General features: G+C 51.2%; 1 protein-coding gene across 7 annotated transcripts in view; it reads right to left on the minus strand.

Annotated features, from left to right (window-relative positions):
• Positions 1-21,762, minus strand: part of MYOCD (myocardin) — a 223,788-nt gene that overhangs the window by 95,494 nt on the left and 106,532 nt on the right. For 6 of the 7 annotated variants that reach the window (XM_048324019.1, XM_048324013.1, XM_048324020.1 and 3 more), the window contains exon 2: positions 4,807-5,036. In XM_048324019.1, the coding sequence (XP_048179976.1) occupies positions 4,807-4,954 (148 nt within the window). In that variant the 5' untranslated portion in view covers positions 4,955-5,036. Of the gene's footprint in view, positions 1-4,806; positions 5,037-21,762 lie in introns of those variants that run through there. The other variant, XM_048324021.1, reaches the window with a different exon arrangement.

Raw genomic sequence — 21,762 nt, forward strand, 5'->3', positions numbered from 1 at the left:
TTGAGGCTGTGGGGTTTTCTCCTCAAAATCTGGAGGTATCTGGTCTCTTCTGGCCTCTGCACTGTGATCTTGTGTTGACTTCTAGGTCAGACATGCCCGTCCCTTCTTTTGGTTTCACTTACATGTCTTTCATAGTAGTTATTGATTCAGAAACACCAAGAACAAGAAAATCTTGACCTCCCACCAGCCTCTCTGGATCTGATTACCAGCTCACCAGTGATGGATAGTCTGAGCAGAATTTAATGCTTTCTAATTTTCCTTGATAGGGTCTATGAAGCATGTTACTTTTTTTTCATCCCAACTGGCAGCTCAACAAAGCCCAGCAATATAAAGCTCCATTTGTGTAATAAACTGTTGTACAATCTACTACTTATGAACACAGGCCCTGAAAATGTGCAACCTTTCTGCACATTACATTAAACACAAACCAGATGGGCACTGGAAAATCCTCCCCTTTGTTGCAGTGGGCTAAAGGGGCTGGTGGTCAGAAGGTCTGTTTCACTACACAAATAAACAGAGGAGTTTAACTACATTATTCTCCAAAATCAGCAATGGGAAACCTATGTGGAAACATTATGAGCAGTTTGCAAACCCGCTACTGGCGTGGTGTAGGCACAGGGGAGCCCTTCATCTCTCCTACCTGCAGTAGCCAGTCAGTGCTTGGTGACCAGAGCCTCCACCTGCAGCCAGAGCTGACATCCAGACTTGGAGACACATGGGTGGAGGCAAATGGGTAAAATCAATCTCTTCTTTAAAGGCTGCCTGGGTCAGAGCTGGGCATTTAATTTCTGATAATCACTGTAGAGAAATGGGGTCCCCCAGAGTGGGCTGAGCTCATACTGAGCAGTTTCTGAAGGAGAGAAACCTCATCAGGTCAGACAGGATGTCTCACACTTGAATAATTCCATGAGTGAAATTCATGTCAGTGGCAGAGTCCCAGGACAGGGAACAAGACACTTTTCTGTCTCCGGGCTGTACCAAAGGATGCCTCACTCTTCACTTGGAGCACACCCACTGAGACACTTCTGGAGGAGCTGCTTTACAGAGCCCCTGCATGTCCTCTGGCCCCTCTCCTTGTGATTGCAAATGTTATCAAAAAATTATTTCTGAAATCCACCTGGCACAAGGAGGGACATGCGGCCAAAGTGGCACACAGAGCCTGCACCCTCACTGCCTTCCCACTGTGAAGAGAAATCACCACCAGTCACACGGGACAGCCAAGGTAAAGACAGCCTTGATGCAAGACAAGTGAAAGGCTCTGCTGCTGTTCCCAGGGCACAGCTGGCACAGGTAAAGTACAGGTGTGCAGCACAGTGGCATGGGATGGGGCGAGATGGGATGGAGTGGGATTTGTTGGGGTGAGCTGGGATGGGATGAAAGCTGCTACCAGCTGAAGAAACTGATCCTGGGAGCATTGATGCTGCTTCAGAGTGTAAGCATTGGCCCTGGTGTCAACATCTGAGAGGGTTTCAGGTGGGTCTGGGAGGGAAATGCAGCTTATGTACCTGAGACCCCCAAACTCAGAGAGCACGGAGCCTGTGGGTGACTGAGCTTGTGAGGGATGCGTGTACTAAACACCTCTGGATCACGGTGTGAGACCTTTGGTACCTGCACAACAAGACTCTGGTTCACGTTGTGCAGTTCAGACACTGTCCCTCGTGGTTTCCAGACGGAAGGCTCCAGAACCCCAGGGAAGTGGCAGCTGGGGACCCCAGCTGGGACCCTGCAGGGGGGTTCCTGTGCCCAGTGCATCAAGAATTATCTTATTGCTCTTGTGTCTGCTTTTGTGTGCAAGCAAACCAGCCCAGGGAGGAGCAGGGGTGTGGGCCGGTGTGTCCTCGCTCTGAGGGGTGCCACGCACTGACCTTGTGCCTCAACAGAGTCCCTGCATGGAGAGATGGAATGGGATGAGCAGAGCATTGGTTCAGAGATGGAGTCACCATGCTGAGGCCAAAGTGCCAGGCGCTGGCAAGGCAGGATCCATGGAGCCAGTGCCCAGCCAAGGCCGTGCACAACGGGGAGCCTGGGGGGTCTAGAGCTCACCTCCAAACCCAACATCACTAGTGACTTTAGGAAGACCCAGAGCCGTGTTTGCCTCTTCTGAGGATCTCCTGAGACAGCAGTTTACAGCTCTGCCTGGCTCAGGCCAGTGTAGAGCAGAACTTAGGAGGAGACGATGTCATTGGACATATCAACACTGTGGGATTGGGCACAGTCATGGTAAAAAGGGCAGCCTGACAGAGTTCCATCCCAGGGCAGGACAGGGCTGGGGCTACAGCTGGGCAGACAGAGGTCAGGATTCCTGCTTGTTGTAGAGGTAACAGTCCCCATTTTCCAGGACTTATGCATGCAGCTCCGGGATTTCGTAGGCCCTGCCAAATGGGCTTTCTGCTTGCTCAAATGTGATTTATTTTTACAAATTTAAATGAAATCCCCTCAGCCATTTTCGAGTAATACTAGAGTTAAAAAGACTATTTTCTTATTTAAAAATATTCTAGCTAGACTGTTTTTATTAAATCAAAGTTAAGTCAAATAAAGACGGTGGTTTGAAAGTTCAGGCTTGGGCAAGAGCTGGTCCTCACTGAGGATCTGTGCCCTTGACGGACCAGTGTCTGTCTAGTGCCCATTGAACCAGCCCAGATCACCAGCCCATGGGTGGAAAGAGCAGGGAACAAAGGGAGATCCTGCCTGGCTGAGGTGTGCACACTTGCACCCTCGGGAGAAGGGATGCAACAGGGCAGGAGGAGGAGTTGGGGAGTGACACACCTTGCACTTGCTTCTCCTTACATTCCTAAATTCCTAAATAAATAAAGATTCCTAAAGACAACAGACGGAAGCTTTTTCCATTTCACCCAACCCATTCCCAGGCATTGTCTCCTTTCCTTCAGTGGCATCATCTTGGATGCTGTCCCCTGCATGTGTGGGATGAAGGTGGGAGTGCTGAATACACCCCTGGGGGTGCCCTTCAGGAGGGTGGGCTGTGAGGAGACACTGATGCCTTGTTTTTCCCCCAAGTCAATCCCAACCACTGACCCCCCACCGAGGGATGGGGTAGAAGGTCCTTGTTGTGACACCCCAACAAATGGCACTGAGGGGGACTGGAAGGCTCTGTCCTCGGCAGGGACACATCTGCTTTAGGGCTCTGTGGAGGGCAGCCTGGGGGGCTGCGGGATGTCCCCTTCCCGCTTCATCCCCAGCTCCTCAGGCTGCTCCACTGGCCCTGCGGGAGCTGTCACACCACGGAACGTGACATCAAAGGCAGGCCCAGGTGCCACATGACGTGTGTGACACTTGGCAGCCCTGCCAGCTCCCGAGATGATGTGAGATGAAGGGAGCCGGCTGTTCCCAAGCGGGGACGGCAGGAAGAGCTGAGCCCCTGTGCTGTCTAAATGTGCTAAAGAGAGGGAAACAGAGCAGAGCAAAGGGCTGGAGGGATGCCCAGACTGTGGGGGGCTCTTCTCACTTAAAGAGGGCAAACAGCCCAGTGTGGAGGGGTGCAGGGGTGGACCCATGTCCTGGTGGGCCACCAACTCTGGGGACATGAAGCCCTGACACGGGGCCAGCTGCCAGGCTGGTGCTGGCACTGCTGCAGGGCTTAGGGCAGTGGGTACCTGCACTTCTGCAGGTTGTGCTGAGAGCCCGTGGGCACCTGGAGATGTTTCTTTCTTTTCCTTCCCGTAACAAAAAAAAGGGTGGAAAATGGATACAAAAAATAAGGATGTGAAAGCTACAGAGAAAATATGATTTTGTTTTACATCACTGAGCAGTTTGTCCCTTTACAAGTCCCTGTTGCTACTGCATTATGTTAGGTACACTTGGGTATCTGGGACTGTAGGAAAGAAGAATCCTGACTATGGGCAGGCCCTGGGCCTGACTCTCTGCTGTGTTACTCCAGCCTGACACCAGTACACTGCCATGATGACATCATTTGGATTATTTCTGATTTATAGTGATTGAGAAAAATTGGGTCCCGTACAATAATGCAAACAATCAAAGACACAAAGCAAAAATAGTGTCTTTGGGCTGCACTTTCACATTGCATGATGTTTTGAGGACTTAATGTTGAAAGCCTTAGAGTGCACAAAAGGAATTTTCTTCATTTCATATATTATACAGTTGCCTGAAAGAAATGGCAAACAACTCCTCAGCCTAAGCATGCTTTGCACAGGCTCAGTTGTGGGGCTTTTCTGTCCATCAGCTTTCCACCAACAGATCTCCACTGAAACTCAGAGCAGTATCTGCCAGCAAGAGTAGCTGCTGGACCCATGACCCCACAAATGACCTTGCAGAGGTCTAGGCCAAATTCTGCTCTCTGTTACAAGGATCTGAAGCAATTTTGGTGAAGACCAGGTTTTCTGGAGCACCCAGTACTCGGTGAGAGCAGAGCAGTCAGCTGGACCCTTGACAAACCAAATACCTTTCCCATTTCTTCTCCACTGATCTACTTCACATCACCCTAATTCCCCAGAAGTTCCATTGGTGTAATCAGAACACCGGTCCCTTCCTAAGACCTTGAAATCCCACATTTCAGCCAAAATCATACCAAACACTTGGATCACAAGGAACATGCCTCAAAGGTGACAACAGCATTTAAGTCTGTCCCAGAAATACTGAGATCAGGCCTCACTTCCATTAAATCTTAAAATCTTGCCATTGGATGGCAAGATGTTCAATGGCAAACACCCTCCAAAGCACCACATGTAAAAATAGCAATGAACCAAAAACGCAGCACGTGCAAGAGATGCTAAACCAGCATCGATCCCATCTCCACCCCCATCTCTTGCCAGCAGCGGGCGAGGAACTCACCATTCTTCCGCTCCGCGAAGGGCGGGGGCTGGAGCTTGGTGCCATCTCTCACTTCACTGGCAGACTTTTCCTTGGGTGCCTTTTCCTCTTCATTCCCAGCTGGTGCACTTTTGTGGTCCGAGCGATCCTGTTTGATCACACCATTCATCACCGTGCCTGGAGGGACCGGTCCAGATTCTGGCTGCTCCACTTTGAAGGGTCAGGGAGAGGAGCAGACACCAACGTGACGTCTGGAAGAGAAGAGGAACAGGTAAGGACAAACTCCCAAATCAGTCTGAGAAACAGTGAATGAAGACTGGCATTTGCTAAGCAATCAGTCCACAGACAACTAATTACTGACAATTTGCATGGGAAGACCGTAGGATCCCCTATTGCCTGCTTGATTCTCCCTGTCTGCTGCACACTTGGCTACTTTACTGGAGCAATTTCTACCCATAGGCACAGAATATTTGCAGAAAGTCTGTCTTCAAAACACACAGCCCCAGGGAACCCACACGAGAGAGCTCTTGAACTGTTAGAGATCCACAAATGAGGACAGTCTTCCTTTATACAACTCTGGTTTGCTGAGAAAACTGTGACAGGAATAATTCCACACAACCCAGAGGAGGCTGCTAATTGTGTGATACAGGCAGCAAATGAAGAGAGCAAACATCAGTCAGCTTTTACACCAGGAAGTGTACAAACACCCTGCAAAGTAAAATACATGTGCAAAACCTATTCTCTGACATCAAAGTTGTGATTAGCACCCACCAGAGCTAAAGGCTTTATGAAGAATTCAACCCCATTAGGCACAAAATGCTGAGAGCTTTTGACGGACAGAGGACTTGTTTGTTTACCACATTGTTCTACTCCAAGGTTTATGTGGGATTTGTGGTCAAAATACATCACAAAACCTCTAGATCTTTGGGCAGGGAGATGCCTGATGACACCCCCATCTCACCAGAAATGTGGATGGAAAGGATTCAGCTTACACCAAACATGTTTGTGGGATGCAGGCCCATGGCCCAGGAGGGGCTGTGATACTGAGCACATCAGAGGAAAGCTGCAGGGACCGTTTCAACAGAGCATTGTCTGAAAAATCTCCAGATGCTGAATGAAAGTGAATGCCTATAAGAATCAGCACCAGCTCCTAATGAGTCCCATCAGGAAAGAGCTGAGGAGAGCTAAAAAAGGTCATTTGTAGAGAACAAGAATAGAAAAGTGTAAGATTGATTCAGTGATAAAATCTGATTTAATACAAAAAAGTTACCAATTTACTGTATAAGGAAGTAGGAGCAGTGCACTGCACATGATACCATCTCCTCCACACTGTGTGAGCCAGGACCCTCACACCCCTCTCCCTACCCTGCACCAGCAGGGATTCTGCCATCTGCTTCCTCATCCACCTCACTGGCAGCCCCACCTGCTCCAGCCTTTCCTGTCCCACGGGCTGCAGCTCAGCCCCCGTGTCCCTCTGTCCTGCCTTACACCGAGTTTCACTGCTGGCACACTTCACACAGGGTGCCCATGGGGTGGCTGCACTGGCTGGGAAGGAGGTGCCAGAGGTGCCTGTGTCCCTTTATCCCTTTGCTATGCCCAGGGAGGTGCATCGCCTGGGGCAGGCTGTGTTTGCACCCTGGGCTCAGAACACAACGCAGGCCCAGCCGCTGCCACCAGCCCTGCCCTTCTCCCCATCACCCTCCTCACTCGCCCCTGTGGCCCTTTCCTCATCTCCTGTGCCCAGCTATTCCTGCCAAAGCCTGACGTGCTGCCACTGCCCGTGAAAACAGCCCTGCAGGCACCCAGACAGGCCAGGCCTGCTCTGTGCTGCCTCTCTGAACAGACAATTTCATCTGCCACGTCTGCTTTAGCATTTTATCTCCCCTGAGCAGCTCGAGGTCCCCTTTCCAGTGGTGTGACTGCTGTGCAATGCCCCATCCCCACTGTGATGATCCACCCAGTGCTGGCTGTAGGGCTGCAGACACACTTTGACACAAGCAGCATGAGCCCCTAAACCCTTTATTTAATTCATGACTAGCGTGGAACATTCAATAAGTGTTTACATTGCTGTTGTAAAATGTGCATTTTTTTTAACTTCTTGAAGTTGCTGATATGATGCATCTTTCCAGTGGGAACAGAGGGTGATGACAGAACAATCCAGCAAAATGCATCTGCTTACAAAAATGAGACTTTGTTCAACCGAACACTAAATCTTTGATAAATTAGTCAGGGCTTTGGTGACGTACATGTTGAACCAATATGACAGTTTTATATGGATTATGATTATGAATGTTTTTCAAAAATAGAGAGCGTGAGCCAGACATCCAGTGCCGAAGCTGCAAGACCACCAGCCGAGGCCAAAGTCTTTCAGGAAGGCTTCTTGCAGGCTCTGTGTACAATCTCTTTTTACACTCAGAGCATATGCAACATTTTAATTCGCAGTGAGTGTGCCGGGGTCCTCATGTCTGAGCCAGGAGGTCACGCTGCGACCCTGCAGACACAGGCTTCACAGCACACTCAAACACCACTGGCTCAGTGGTGGGTTTTTTTTCCTGGAGTGAAATTTGGCCTCGAAACATTCCACATTGTTCCCGAACAAATCAGTTCATTTAGGCTGAGCTGATTGTGTTTACAAAGCTTAGACACACTTTTGAGCCTCAGAGCACATCTCCCATCAACCGCTGCTGCCAACACATCGATTGCAAGGTTGTGCACAGTACAGGTCATGTTCCATCTCTCCCTGCCTGTAAATTTCAAATTCATCAAACTGGACTAGCATGGTACCTACATCGTGGGTGCTTCCTTGCAAGACACTGGAGATGCTCTGGAGGAGATGCCTGGTTTGGAAGGAGCAGCCCCCTTGCTCTCTGCCCGGGAAGCAGGGCAGCATGGATGAGGCTCAGACTCGCTTGCTCACCACAGCCCAGGTGGGACTTGGCTGATTCTACCAAACCTGTGAAGTTTAACTAAGACAAATGCCAAGTTGCACTGGGATGGGGCAGCGCTGGATGTATGGACAGACTGGGGAAGGAGAGGCTGGAGAGCAGCTGTGGGAGGGAACCTGGGGGTGCTGCTCCACGGCCAGTTGGATCTGAGCCAGCAGTGCCCTGGCAGCCAGGAGGGACATCCCTGTCCTGGGGGGCATCAGGCCCAGCGTGGCCAGCCAGGGGAGGGGCAGGATTGTCCCACTCTGCTCTGCACTGGCGTGGCCTCACCTTGAGTGCTGGGGCAGTTTTGGATGCCACGATCAAAGACGGACCCAAACCTTTAAGAGAGAGAGAGCATCTGAATGAGGCACACAAAGATGGGGAAGGGCCTTGAGGGGCCACACGAGGAGTGCCTGAGGGCACTTGGGTTGTTCAGCTGGAGCAGAGCAGACTGAGGGCAGACCTCCCTGGGGGCTGCAGCTCCTCCTGAGGGGCAGCTCCGATCTCTGCTCCCTGTGACAGGGACAGGACACAAGGGAGTGGCACCCTTGGATGCTGCCTACCTCCCGCTGCTCCCTCCTGGGGAGGTAATGGAGCAGCACAGCCGGACAGGCTGCCCCTCACCCCCTACCATGCCCCCCATCTCTCTCCCCCTACCCTTCTCCCCTGTCTCCCAGTGCAGTGCTCACAGACACCACAGACTGTTTGGAGCCTGTCCTGCTAGCGAAGATAATTGGATAATTCTAAAATATTTTTATTTTTTAACATTTTTAAACTTTTTATTAGGAAAAAAATGAACTGAACCATTGAAATTAAAAATTATTTTTAGAAGTGGAGAAAAACTTTATCTCCCTGAGAAACAATTCTGGCTTCAGCAGCTCATCTTCCAAAAAACTAATTTTTTTGGCTGGAAAACTCCTAAACTGAAAAATTCATTGTCCAGGTCTCAGCAATCCCCTTCACACCTCAGGTTTCCACATGTCAAGCAAGTTCCTGGATGATGTTTTTTTCCAAGTTTCCAGGAGTGAGCTTCCTGCCAAGGTGTGTACCAGAAATACCAGAGCTAGGATGTGCCACCCACTGGAGCTAAACAAACATCTCTTGAGCAGACTCTGGGATCTAACACAGGGACAGACGCTGCTTCCTCTGCCCAGTGCCACCACAAATGCACCTTAGCAACCTGAAAGGGAAAGGAAAATAGGAGATGGAGCATCTTTGTGTGACGTGAAGCAGAGCTCCAGGGCTGAGCTTGGGGGCTGAGCAGAGGCCTCCAGCACCCCCTGAGATATCCCTGCTCAGATGCAGAGCCTACAGCAGCTGGACCTGAGGCATCTCTGCAGGATTGAGGGCCCTGGCTCCTGCCTGTAGCCTGTGTAGGATTGGACACAACACCTCGAGGTGCACTTGGCTTCTAACATCTAGAAATATCCTCAGGAATGACACTTTCATGAGGCTGGCTCCTGCTTGGGTTACTGTGACACAGCTTTGATGGTCTGCACAGTTTCTCCCTGCCCAGCATGGGCCATACAGCTCACCTCACCTTCCGCCTTCTCAGCTTTGCCCTGGGCCACTCCTGCGTGCACCGAGGTGGGAATGACCAGGGCTTACACTTCCTCATATGCTGGATCCCTCAAATCTGCCCCTGTTCTGCTGTTTGTTCTTCTGGAGGTTGAAGTGGAGGTAAATACATTGAGCTCTAATGCATGTGCAGCGTCTCTTAAGCAATCGTGACCCACCATAAAACTTTAAATACACAAAGAGAAAAACCAGGAGAGAGATGCAGTTCAGCCTTATCAAATTCTTCACGTGTTTGTTGTGGTGTGTTTGTATTCCTGGGCTTCTGCCTGCAGGAATGTTGCTGATAAAACCATCTCCCTAAACATGGGCTCGGTGTGTTGTAGCTGGTGTTTACAGTGCTCAGGCAGTAAGAGTAGCTCTGGATTCCTGGGGGCAAATATCCCGTGAACATTTGTGCTGGCTTGTTGCAAATGCTGATCAAGTCCTGCTGTGTACAAGTTCTGCAGGAATCCTGTCTGGTCCTCCTTAGAGCCGTGTCAGGTTTGGCAAGGCAGAAGGCAACTCTGACCACTTGCCCCTACCCCCAGAACAAGAGGCCTTTTCTCCTCTGAGACCTCCCTGGGTTGCCAGGGCACGCACCACTGCTATTATCTCATGGTTTGCCTTGCAGGCCATGTCCCTGTTGGATGATTCCCCTCACTGAACTCCCTCCTGCCTCCTCAGGGATGCAGAAAGCCCCATCCCGTGACGGCGCTGAGGGCAATGGAGCCCGCAGGCCGTTTCCCACAGATCGGCACATTCCTCCCATGCCCTGGAGAAGTGACCTGCTCACCACTTCAGCTCCAAGAGAGGAGCTGCAGGGCAGGGGGAGCTCCTGGATGGGGGCTTTCCCAGCGAAGAGGAAACAAAGCAAGGAAACCTGCCCCAATCCTGGATCCCCCCTTCAGCGACAAGTTATCCCATGCAGCTTCTTGTGCAACCCCTCCATGGGGTCGGTGCCAAGACCCAGTGAGCAGAGCTGTGTGAGCCATAAAATCTGCACTTGAGGCAAACCCGCGCCGTGTTTGGTCACAGTGTGATCCCCACGCTCAGAGAGCTTTGCCAGCTGTTTGCACCCCCAGGCGTTTTAGGATAGAATCTCCTTCCCAGGCTCCAAATTCTCAGCCCTGATCTCTTCTCCAAGCTGCCCAGAGGCCATGTGGCCTTAGACAGCAATGAAGAGCCCAGTGATAGGAAGTGGCAGCTGTCTTCATCCAGGACAGCTCCTGGCCTCCAGCCTGGGCTGGATGATGAGGGGTAAGGGCTGTTCTCAGGGGAGAAGCTCAGCCCTGGCCTCAGCCCCCACCCATTGAGCTGTTTTCAAGAGAAGGGATTTCTCCTCCATTTTTTCATAGTAAGAAGATTCAAGTGGTGGAAAATAGTAGAGTGTAGCATTAGCTGAGGCACAGTTCCACTTCCAGGGATTATTCTAGGGTATTCAACTCTGTTCAGCCCCAGTTTTGTTTGAAGCCTTTTCATTCACAGAAACTTGGAAAAATATTATTTCTTTGCTCCAAAGAGTATTTGACACAGCCCTGACCACCTTACAGCCAGCAAAGCCCTCCCCACATCACACACTGCAACAGAAGGAGTGCATCGGTGTCACTGGGAGTAAAAATCTGAGCTCCTGTACATGATGTTGTCCAAGAGAGCTGGGAATTTTGGAAAATATCTGTGCAAATGACTGATCAGCACCGTACTCAGAGGTCTCACTGAGCCAGCACTGGAGGCAGAGGAGATGGGCTCTGTGGAGAGACAGAGTGGAGACGGGACCTCCTTTTACACCCATTGCCCTCAAATGTTGGTGCCTTCTCTTATGGCAGCTCTGCTCCCATGCACGGGCTCTGTGCTGGCACAGAGGCAGCCCCAGCCCCTGGCACCGTGCAGGGGGAGCAGGGCCATGCACGGTGTGAGTGATGGATGGTGGAGTAAGGGATGGATGGCCATGATAATGCTAGGGCACTGCACCGTGCTCCAGACACACAGCAAACGCTCCAGAGGGAAAGGGGGAAAAACAGAGTCATCCACAGAGGGTGGAAATGAAAGCTCTGAGACAAGGAGCAGAGCCTGACTGGGCAGAGAGACTGCAGGAGCCGTGGGAGTAAAATTTCACTTCTGGATGTCAAAGACAGAGGACAAGCCATCATGTTGATGTGAGGCAGCCCGAGCACTCCAGCTGTCTCAGCTCCTGCTTTTGTACAGCCCTTATCCAGGGCTGCTCATGGCAATCCCACTGAAGGCAGGAACGGCAGAGCCAAGGTAGGGACTTCAGCCTTCCCTCAGGCTTTGTGCTGCCTAAAGCCCCACGACACAACTCTGTGAGGACTCCAGCATTTTCCCCAGTGCCCTGTGCTGAGCCCTGACTCCTGTGCCAGTCCCTTGCCACTACAGGCAGCCTGCTCTCCCATTCACAACGTCTTTCCATGCTGAGACAGAGGTGGAACACCCAGAAGGCCAAAGCTACAACCCTACTCCCTACAGCACCAGGAATGCAGTACAGTGGATGGAGAAGGTGGGTTGGGGGCTGAGCCATGGCACAAACCTCCACAATCACCCACAGGTTTGTCCTGCTCATGGGCCAGCCCTGGGCCACCACCACATGAAGTTTTGTCAGCTGGGGCTGTGGTTTCTGCATCTGCCTCAGGATTGAGGGAGCCTGCAAGAAAGCTGGAGAGAGACTCTTTACAAGAGCCTGGAGTGACAGGACAAGGGGGAAGGGCTTCAAACTGACAGAGAGTAGGGTTAGATCAGATAACAGGAAAAAAATTCTTCCCTGTGGGGGTGCTGAGGCCCTGTCACAGGTTGTCCAGGCTGTCCCATCCCTGGAAGTGTCCAAGGCCAGGTTGGATGGGGCTTGGAGCAACCTGGGATAGTGGAAGGTGTCCCTGCCCATGGTAGGGGGTGGAAATGGATGGGCTTTAAGGTCCCTTCCACCACAAACCATTCTGTGATTATATTATTCTATGATTAGAAGCATTTAAGGATTGAAGTTCATTGGCTACGTGGCATTTGCCATCAGTCCTCAGTCCTGCTCTTGTGCCCAGGGTTATTTCCATGGAGAAACACTCTGCTAAAAATACTGCTAGAACCTAACTGGACAACATATGCAGATAGTTCTGAGTTAGATAAAACATCTCCTTATGAATCTGGACCATACTTGTCGTTTTTAAAATAATCTTAAAATAAACTTTAAAATCTTAAAATAAGCAGTAATGTTCTAAGTATGCTGAAAAGGCTCAAAAAGCAGTTATCAGCCTCAGATTTGTTCTTGCTGTTTGTTCTGTTTGCAGAACTGCTTTCAGGCTAATCTGGTGAATTTTCCAGGTCTGACTCATGAGCGCTGTGTGCTGGGGCTCGTGGGGCTTGGATCACACCAGGTGCAGGGTCCTGCACACCTGGGGACAGCCCTGCTCCAGCAGCCTTGGCAGAATGAAGCTTCTGAGAGAAATTGCACTTTTTTTCTAAACTATGATTTGATTTGGTTTGATTTGATTTGATTCTGTTTAACTTATAAACGCTTAACTATGAGCTGTTTCTGCTGGTGGCAGTGCCACCTGGGCTGGTTACAAAGCACAAACCATGCTCCTAATTCAAAGGAACTGCATTGTTTTCAGAATTTGATTTAAATCCAGCCCCAACCAAAAACTTGTGGTTTTCAACTTTTCCAGTGCAATGGGAATCCCTGGTCTCTGGAAGTGACCCTGGTACCTAATGTTCCTGCATGTGGATTGTGGCTCTGTGGTCACCAGACAGGTTGAGCTGTTACTGGTCACCCCAAAGGCTCTTCTGGTTACTCTTGCACCCCTACCAGCAGCTGCCTCCCCACATTTCTACAGGAAAACATTGGCTTCTCTTGTAGGTCATGCTGATGTCCTCGGTTATGGCTGCAGCATTAAACTGTGCCCTAATTTTGCAGCATTCGTGGTTATGTCTGATCTTTGTCTCCCTTATTTTGTTACATTTTAGAAGTGCAATAAACAGAATCTTTCTAAAAGAGAGAAAACATGGCAGGGATTTGAAATGGAAAATGAGCACAAACTGGACCCATGCCTCTTCATTAGATGCCAGAGGAGGGGAAGGAACAAACGGCACAGGGACAAACACTATTAATAAAGTGATGAGGGTGGGTCTCAAACAGGAGAGGAGCTGGGGGCAGGAGCAGCTCTCCGGCCTCAGATGGTCCTGCTGCCCAGCACAGGGGCCTCGCCAGCTTGAGTTGGCAGAGGGAGCGTTCAGTGGGTGGGAAAGGCCACAGACTGACCCAGCAGGGCTTTGGGAAAGGTCCCAGACTGCTGGCAGAGGACTCGTGCCCACAGGGTGTGTTCCTGCTGGAGCAGGGACTAACCTGAGCCAGACTACGGAGCAGTGCTCAGCACTGGGCTTGTGGTGCCAGGTCACCTCTCCAGCCCAGTGCCTGTGGGTCTGAGCCCTGAACAAAAACATATCTGGTGACAGGGATCATGTCCAACTCTGCATTTCAGGCTGGTGACCCAGAGCCTCTCTTCCTTTGGCTACCCCAGACATCAAGCGGCCAGGAAAGGAAGAGCAGCTGCTGATCTTTGTAGAGCCTGTCACCCCCTTGCTCAGAGTCCAGTGAAACTGCTCTTGGCCAGACCTCTGTCTCTTGCCCTCAATTGCTGACACGGGCAGCAGATGGACAGGGTGAAAAAGCCCCGGCGATAAGCGGGAGAGAGCAAGGCAGAGGTTTGGTGTGCATCCTGTGCCACCCACTGCCACAGCACCATGAACAGAGCTGCCAGGCAAGGACTCCTAATAGGAAACCCCCTGAGAGAAACCAGTGCACAGCCTGTCTGCTTGTGTCCACTGGTGACGTCAAAATACACTTTCATCTGGAGAAGACTCAGCAGAAAGGGCCTACAGCTGCATGGCAGGTCCAAAGGGAGGGAGAAGGGACAATGCACAGCTCAGCCTTTAGATCTGCTCCACAGAACTTTGCTCCAGGGCCATTCATTCTCCACTGAGCCCACAGAGGTCAGCAGTGCTGGGAGCGGGACTTTGTAGGGCACACCTGGACTGGACCTGTGCTGTGAGGGAATTCCCTCTCCAGTGTCTGTGCTGCCCAGCTGGATCAGCACTGAGCCCTACAGAGCTCTCCAGAGCAGTCAATTTTCTGAAAAATGCATTGCTGCAACTACCCTCACCATTCTCATTTTTTTCCTAATATCCAATCTAAACCTCCTCCCTGTCAGTTTAAGGCCATTTCTCCTTGTCCTGTCACTCCAGGCCCTTGCAAATAGTTTCTCTCCATCTCTCTTGCATGTCCCTTCAGACATTGAAAGGCCACAGTTAGGTCACCCCAAAGCTTCTCTTCTCCAGGCTGAGCAACCTCAATTGTCTCAGCCTTTACTCTCAGAGACCAAAGGAGTTAAACATCCACCTGTTCTCCCTGGGCTTTTAAAAGTGAAACTCCTGGGTGCACCCAGGTGAACACCCACTTCATCCCACAAAAGAAGGAAAAAAAGCTGGTGGTCCTGACAGTCCAGCCAAGAGCAAAAAGCTCCAAGCCCAAGAAACATCTTACTGTGGGCAAGGTGCCTCTCGCAGGCACACAGGAGTGCTCGGACACGACAGCAGCAGTGCAGCAGATCCAGATCCCACCTCTAGCCAAAATGCTATGGAAGAATGCAAGCTCCCCTCTCCATCCCAAAAGCCAAGGCTGCACCAGGAGGAAAGAAAACACGTAGTTCCTTTAGCCAGCTCAGAGCTTGGGATGATAAACCATAGTGCAATAAAGAATATCAAGAACTGAAGAACTGCTCTTTTGTAAAGCATGCTTCCAGAGATGCAAACAAATTAAACATTCAAAGCCCATTATCCCATGACTTAATTTTTCACTCCAGGATCATTTCTGTCATGTCATGAAATCTTCCATTAACTTATCAAGTTCCATCTACAAACAGCCTAGGCTCCTTGCCCCTTCTTTCCGGTTTGGAAGGCTGTTCAAGAATGTCACTCTCCTACTGGCTAGAAATTTTAATATATCCTGCAGTCTAAATTTATCTGCAAAATCACCCAGACTCAAAGCACCAGGCCTGTGCCCAAAAAGGGCCGTGTTTAGGTAAGTACAGGTTGAGTTATTGCAAGAGGCAAGGCTTGGCATTAACTGGGACTCCAGGTCCAGTTGCAAATCTCATGGCTGGTCCTTCCTATTTCACTGACCATGAACCACAACTTTCTGAAACACCCAAGAAATCATTTCCCTGCCTGTGAGGGCAACGATCAGGAGACAGAGTAAAGCTGCGGAGGAGTTACTGATCTCTTTCCTCCTCAGTAATATTGATGACAGAAAGAGAAAATAATAGTTATCCCACAGTGGTACAAGGACAGATACCCAGCATCCAGATTCCTATTGGAATATCCTTTCTGGAGGAGCTGAGCCTGGCTTGGAGAGGACACACAGCAGAGGATGTGGCGAAGTGTCTCCATGGCTGGTTTTGTTGTATCCTGGCAAGAATGCTGCAGTGTTTAGGGGTGAGAGAGGAAATCTCCCCAGTCTCCTCAAATTCCCCAGAAGTTCACCAGCTATGGCTTTGTCTGAGGCAACAGCACTATACCAATGATCCCCATCCCCACCCCACAACTCAGATCAATATATTTCACCTTCCCTAACCACGACCAAGTGGGATCTCAGCACCAAAGACATCGGTAGTGCAGCCAGGTTCAGCAAGGGAGAGGAACGACAGGACGGGTGGCTCAGAGCTCTGGACATGCTGAGGGAACCAGAATGAAGAGTTAGTGTGGTCCAAATGGCTTTCACGGTGCCTCATGCCTCAGAACTATTTTAAGGCACCTGGATAAAGGTGACTTGAGTGGTCTTGGATTGTCAGAACATTTCTAAGAACTTTCCTCACTGAAAGCTGCTAAAAAGGCTGTGGTAGAATATAAGTATTTAGAAAGAAGGAGCATAAGTAAGGTTTGCTTTAATGAAGGCAAAATCAGGCAAATGTGCCAGGGCTTGTGCTGGTCAATATGATGATCGAGATAGAGAGACAGAGAAATTTTCCTACTTATGTCCAATTATTCAGTTGGACAGGGCTTGGAGCAATTTGGTATAGTGGAAGGGGGGTGGAATGAGATGATCTTTAAGATTCCTTCCAACCCAAACCATTCTGTGATTCTACGATTCCATGGAAAAAATGCCTCACATGGAAAGCTACAGAAGGATATTCTGATACTGAGTAGCCAAGTGATAAAAATGCAAATGAAAAGTAAATTCTATGGGGAAAAACAGTCCACAGAGAAGACCAACAACGATGACCAAAAGAGAGGTGAGATGGGCTGGGACCCTTGGTTTGGAAGGAGAAGGCTGAGGCAGGAAACCTCAGTCTGAAGGACTGCCCAGTCAGGAGTGGTCCAAACAGCATCGATGAGAAATGACTGCTCACTACAGGAGCTAGGGAGAACCAAGGAAGCACCTGAGATTTAAAAAAGACAAAAGCAGAGATTTTCTCACCCACTTCAAAGTTACACTGTGGAGCTCTCTGCTGCAGGATGCTGCACATGCCAAAGGGTTGGATGGTCCCAAAGGCATTCGGATAGATTCAGGGAAGAATCACAAGGTACTAAACATGGAGATGCTCAGCCTGGTTCAAGGAGCCTCTGAGGCACAGAGGGTTAGAAACAGACTCGGGGTGAGAAGGGTCCCTGAGCATTCTGTGCTCTCCTCCAGCCACGTCCCTGTGGCTGGGACCAGGTGCTCAACCAGGCTGACCTGCCTTTTGACCCCAATGAAGCCATTGCCACAGTCCCTGTCTCACACAAATCAGTGTGACAGCCTCTCCAGTCTGGTCCGTGGCACAGTGGAGAGCAGGCGGGGGGAGGAGCACAGATGGATCAAGAAAGGATGGAGATTTGTGGGAAGGGCTCTTGAGGCCTGGCTGAGACTCAACGCACCCACCAAATGCTCCAAGGCTGCGAGGAGCTCTGTGGCCCCACTGCAGGTCCCTGCTGCCAAAGGACATTCCTCAGAGCTACTTGCTAAATAATGGAATCTAAATTTCCGCCTTCTTGTGGCAAAGTTAAAAAAAACAATAACATTAACCAAATTATACCCTGGTCTAAACAAAGGAGGGCCAGGGCTGCCAATTTCACAATTATCCCAAATGGGTCTTAATATGACACAGATAAATACTTCCCAATTATCCAATGGAACAAGGCTGCCCTGGGGGAAATGGAGAACAATATATTTCAGGGGCCAGAGACCCAGGGGATTCAGAATTCACACTCCACCACTCCTGCTGCAGTCCACACATGGCAGGGGAGGGAGGCAGCAGGGTGAGAGCCCATCCTCACCCATCCCCGGGTGCTGCTGGTGGGACTGCTTTTCTGGCAACGGGACGAGAGGGTCAGTGAGGGCGTTGAAGCTTCTGCTGACAGGAAGCTGAGGGTGGGCTCAGGGCCAGTGGCTGGCTGCAGGGTACCAGGACTGGCACTGCTGTCCTGCCCAGTGTGCCTGCAGGGGCAGGGTGATCTCTGTCCTGGTGCTCACAGACCTGAGCGAGCTGCCTGGGGCCATGGCAGGTGCTGGTGCTGGTGCTCCAGGTGTCACGCTCACCTCGCTGCCCAGAGCAGCCAGAGTGTGTGAAAGCACAGCTTTGGGTTTGGGGTGGGGTACACGCAGCAGGAGGGGGACACAGGTGCTGTTTGTGCCCAGGCTGCTCTGTGCTGAGCAGCATCCTTGGATGGTCCTCAGCAAGGTGTGCTTGCCTCTACTTTGGCCCTCATCATTGCAGCATCACTTGCAGCTTGTTGTCTTCAAAGATGGTAGCTCAGTCCTTCGCTGCCCCAGGCTAGCTGAACTACACAATCTGAACTGGTCTGCGAGGGAACTGTGGGTTTCTGTGCTCTCCACAGCCAGGATGCACATGCATGCACCCCCTGGGAGCGCAAAGCTGAGCTGTTTCCCAGGAAGTTGTGTCTCTGCCGTGGGCAGCAGCACGGGGCAGGCTGAGCCCTGCGAGGGAGCAAAGCCCACACTGAGCTGAGAGGGCAGCTCAGTGCCCTGTGCAGCTCCAGGGGTGCTGAGACCCTTCCCCTCCTGCCATGCCTTTGCCCACCCAAAAGGGCTCAAGCACCCACCTGCAGCCTCAAGCTCCAGGTGTGGCTATCCCCAAAGCTCCCATCTGACCTTCCAGGGAGCCGAGGTGCTAAGTGCTGTAACCACTGGCAGTATGGCACAGGGGAGGATGTGGGCATTGGTTACTTTAGAAACTCACAGGGGGGTGATTTTCTGATTCATATCAGGCCCAGAACCAATGCTTTAAAATTACACACAGGCTTGTTGTTTTGGCAGAGTAACCAAAAGCAGATGCTGGACAGAGCAGCCAGCGAGAAGCATCAGGACTCCCCGTGGGTGCTCACGGCCCAGCCACACAAACAGCTGGCCTGAGGAGGGATTCCCTTCCTACCTAAAGCACCCTGCCGTGTTCAGAGCCAGCCAGCCCGGGCTGTCATGAGCCCTGCTGCCTCCTGCAGCCTGGCCCTCTCCTGTCCCCTCTATCAGGGTCCCTTTGTCCCTTCGGGTTCACCTGGTGACAGCACATCCTGCATCCTCCCCGATGCTCTGCAGGCCTGTCCTCCCCTGGCTGTGATGGGCTTGGTGCAGATGGAGCTTTGTGGGGAACAGTGGTGCTCCACAGCCAGGAGCTCCTAGGGATGAGCTCAGAGGGGGACACAGAGGCCACCAGGGTGTGCTCAGTTGTTATTCATCACCCATTTTCTCCCCCAGGCCCGCATCCCCTCCCTGGCAGCAATCAGCTGCCTTTCACAGGTGAGCTGAGCCCAGCACTGTCCCACGATCATTTTGCAAACCCTGTTGTCTGTCTGCAAGGGGAAGCCCTGCAAGGCAGCTCCATGTACTGCCAACAGCTCCAGGGGTGTGCACATGGCTCGTCCTACTCCCTGTGTGGCTGAACCCCCTTAACCAGCTGAAAACCTCCCCGGGAGGATCCACCATCCCAAACCCCTCCGTGCCAGTTCTGCACTAGCTCAGAGCACCCATAGCCTCTTCCAAGCACATGGACAGCTGGTGAGTTAGGGACAGGGAGGAACAACCTTCCCAAATCTCTGTCATCTTCCTGTCCAGCCTTTCTTTCTCTGGGATGATCGGCATGTCACTGCAGGGCAAAGCCAGGCTGGGTACAGATGGGCTTTTCCCATGTCCTAACCTCACCCCAGCAGAGGCTTTGGCTGCTGTTCTGAGGCCCAGGGTCTTGAGAGAAGTACAAGAAGAGCTGAGGGCAAGCTGGGACTGGTGGGCACTGCCCTGGGGGACTCTCTTGCATTACTCAGTGCCTCCCAAGAATCATCCATGTCCTGCTCAGGGCAAGTTTCTCCCCTGCCAGAAGTGGAACTAGGGCTGGACACAGAGAACCGAAGTGTGGGGTACACAGGGCTGAGCAGGGCTGAGAGGAGCACGTGGTCCTCTGCAACATCCAAAATCCTTCTGAGCCAGAACCTGTGATGGACCTTTGAAGTCCCCAGCCTCTAGCTCATGTTGCCAAGGTGATCCTGTGATCCCTGATCTTAGGTAAGACCCACACATGGCTCCTGACCCCAAGGAACTCAGCAACACGCTGCAGGGTGAAGCAGAGAATGGTGTGCACTGGGAGAGGCAGTGGGAGGCTGAAAGGGCAAGTGAAGGAAGAAGGCAATAAATAAAAGAGATGAATTCATCCCTCTGGTCGCCACCTCACACAGTCCCTCAGCTGGAGGAGAAGCCAGACATCCCTTCCTGATGCAGGCTGAACTTCTGCCTCCAAAGATGCTGCTCTGTGCTGCTGCCACCTGCCCCTGGCCCCAGGTGTGTCAGAGCTACCTGTGCTGGAGCAGGAGCTGCTGAGCTTCTCTCCCTGACAGCCTTTGTGCCACCTCGAGCTGGTTTCCAACCAGAACTAAGGACAGATAGTGAGGGACGAGCTTGGGGCTGCTCAGTGGAAACTCCATTGATTACTCTGTGCGGTACCTTCCCGACATCATGAACACCTCAGCCCCTGGGGAAAATCTGGGTTCTATCAGCTCTTATAAGCAAGTGTTTCGAAAGGTTTACAGAAAAGTAAAGTAAACAGAGCTCTGAGTAACAAAAGAGCCCCGTTTATGCATTCTTTGATTCACTGTAAAGGATGGTGTAAACTGACTTTTTAACCAAGCATTAGGCAAGATTTGGGCCCCCGCCATTATATAATAAACAGTGACATGGCTATATTAAAATATTTACTTAATGCACTGAAGTGACTTATAGTATGAGTGGCTACTCAATAGGATGGCCTAAGTGTTAAGGCGTCAGGTGCCATCGCCTGTATAAATATTCTGTGTGCACTTGTTTATAGGAAAACCCCATCTGGATTTGGCTAAAACAGCAGACACCCTGCTGACCCCAGTTTTTGCTATTGGAAAATATAACACAAGTGTTCACTCATCTAGAATAACAGCGGCGGTTAAGTGCCATCTGACAGACAGAAGGGTATTGGCTTTTCTCAATAGACAGCAGGCTTGGTGCTGTGAAGGGCTTCACAGCAGCAGCTCCCCAAGATTTACAGCATCCTGTGGACCAGCAGCAGAAGGCTCTGCCTCCTCCCTCACAGCCCTCGGCAGACAGGGGACATTGGGATGCCTGGGCATGCACAAAAATGCTCAGACAGCCCCAAATCCTGCAGAAACAGAGGCGGGCTGTGCCACTTTGTGAGCTGACAATCCATCTGGCTGCTCTGAAACACAAAGCAGCTCCTGCCCACCTGTGGTGTGCCCCTGGTTGTGTGCTCCCAGTGCAGGAACCGTTTGGTGCCCTAAAGCCTGCACGGAGCAGCCGTGTGTCCGTAGCATGGTGCCACCTCCTCAGCTGGCACTGCTGGGGAGCCTGGGACTCTGCCAGGAATTTTCTCAGGTCCTTGCTGGCAGGCAAGGAGTAAAGAGACACGGGAATCCCCTCACAGGATGGAATGGAGAGCTGCCTACTCCCAGCTCCTGTCTCTCCCACCTTCTCTCCCCACACGAGGCCCTGAACCAAGCAAGCTCTGCTCTCCACCAAGGAAGAGCTGCTGTTCCTTCCACACCACACTACACATGTGCACAGGCATAGCCGAAGCTGCTCGTCCTGTGAGCCACTTTCTGCATCCACTTCCTTCTGAGCTCAGCTGTTTTTGAAGTGAATGACATGAATTACACTGGCTTTCCAGGCAAGGCCTCTTTAGGACCTGCCTCAACAGCACCAGCGTTCTTCTCTTCCCTGATAAGATCATCCCTGACAAAGGCAAGAACTGCATCTGTTTCTCAGATACATCTTTTTCTCCCAGCCAGCCTACAATCAAATACCTACAAATCAGCTTGGCAGCTTCCTCCTATTCATTTTCAGAAGGTGGGCTCAGCTTAGAGGACAAAGGTTCTACCCCCATAGGGTTGTGGGGCACTGAACAGGCTCCCCAGAGCAGTGGTCACAGCACAAAACCTGCCAGAGCTGGAGGAGTGTCTGGACAAT

This window comes from Corvus hawaiiensis, chromosome 19, assembly GCF_020740725.1.
Source record: "Corvus hawaiiensis isolate bCorHaw1 chromosome 19, bCorHaw1.pri.cur, whole genome shotgun sequence".
NCBI lineage: Eukaryota > Metazoa > Chordata > Aves > Passeriformes > Corvidae > Corvus > Corvus hawaiiensis.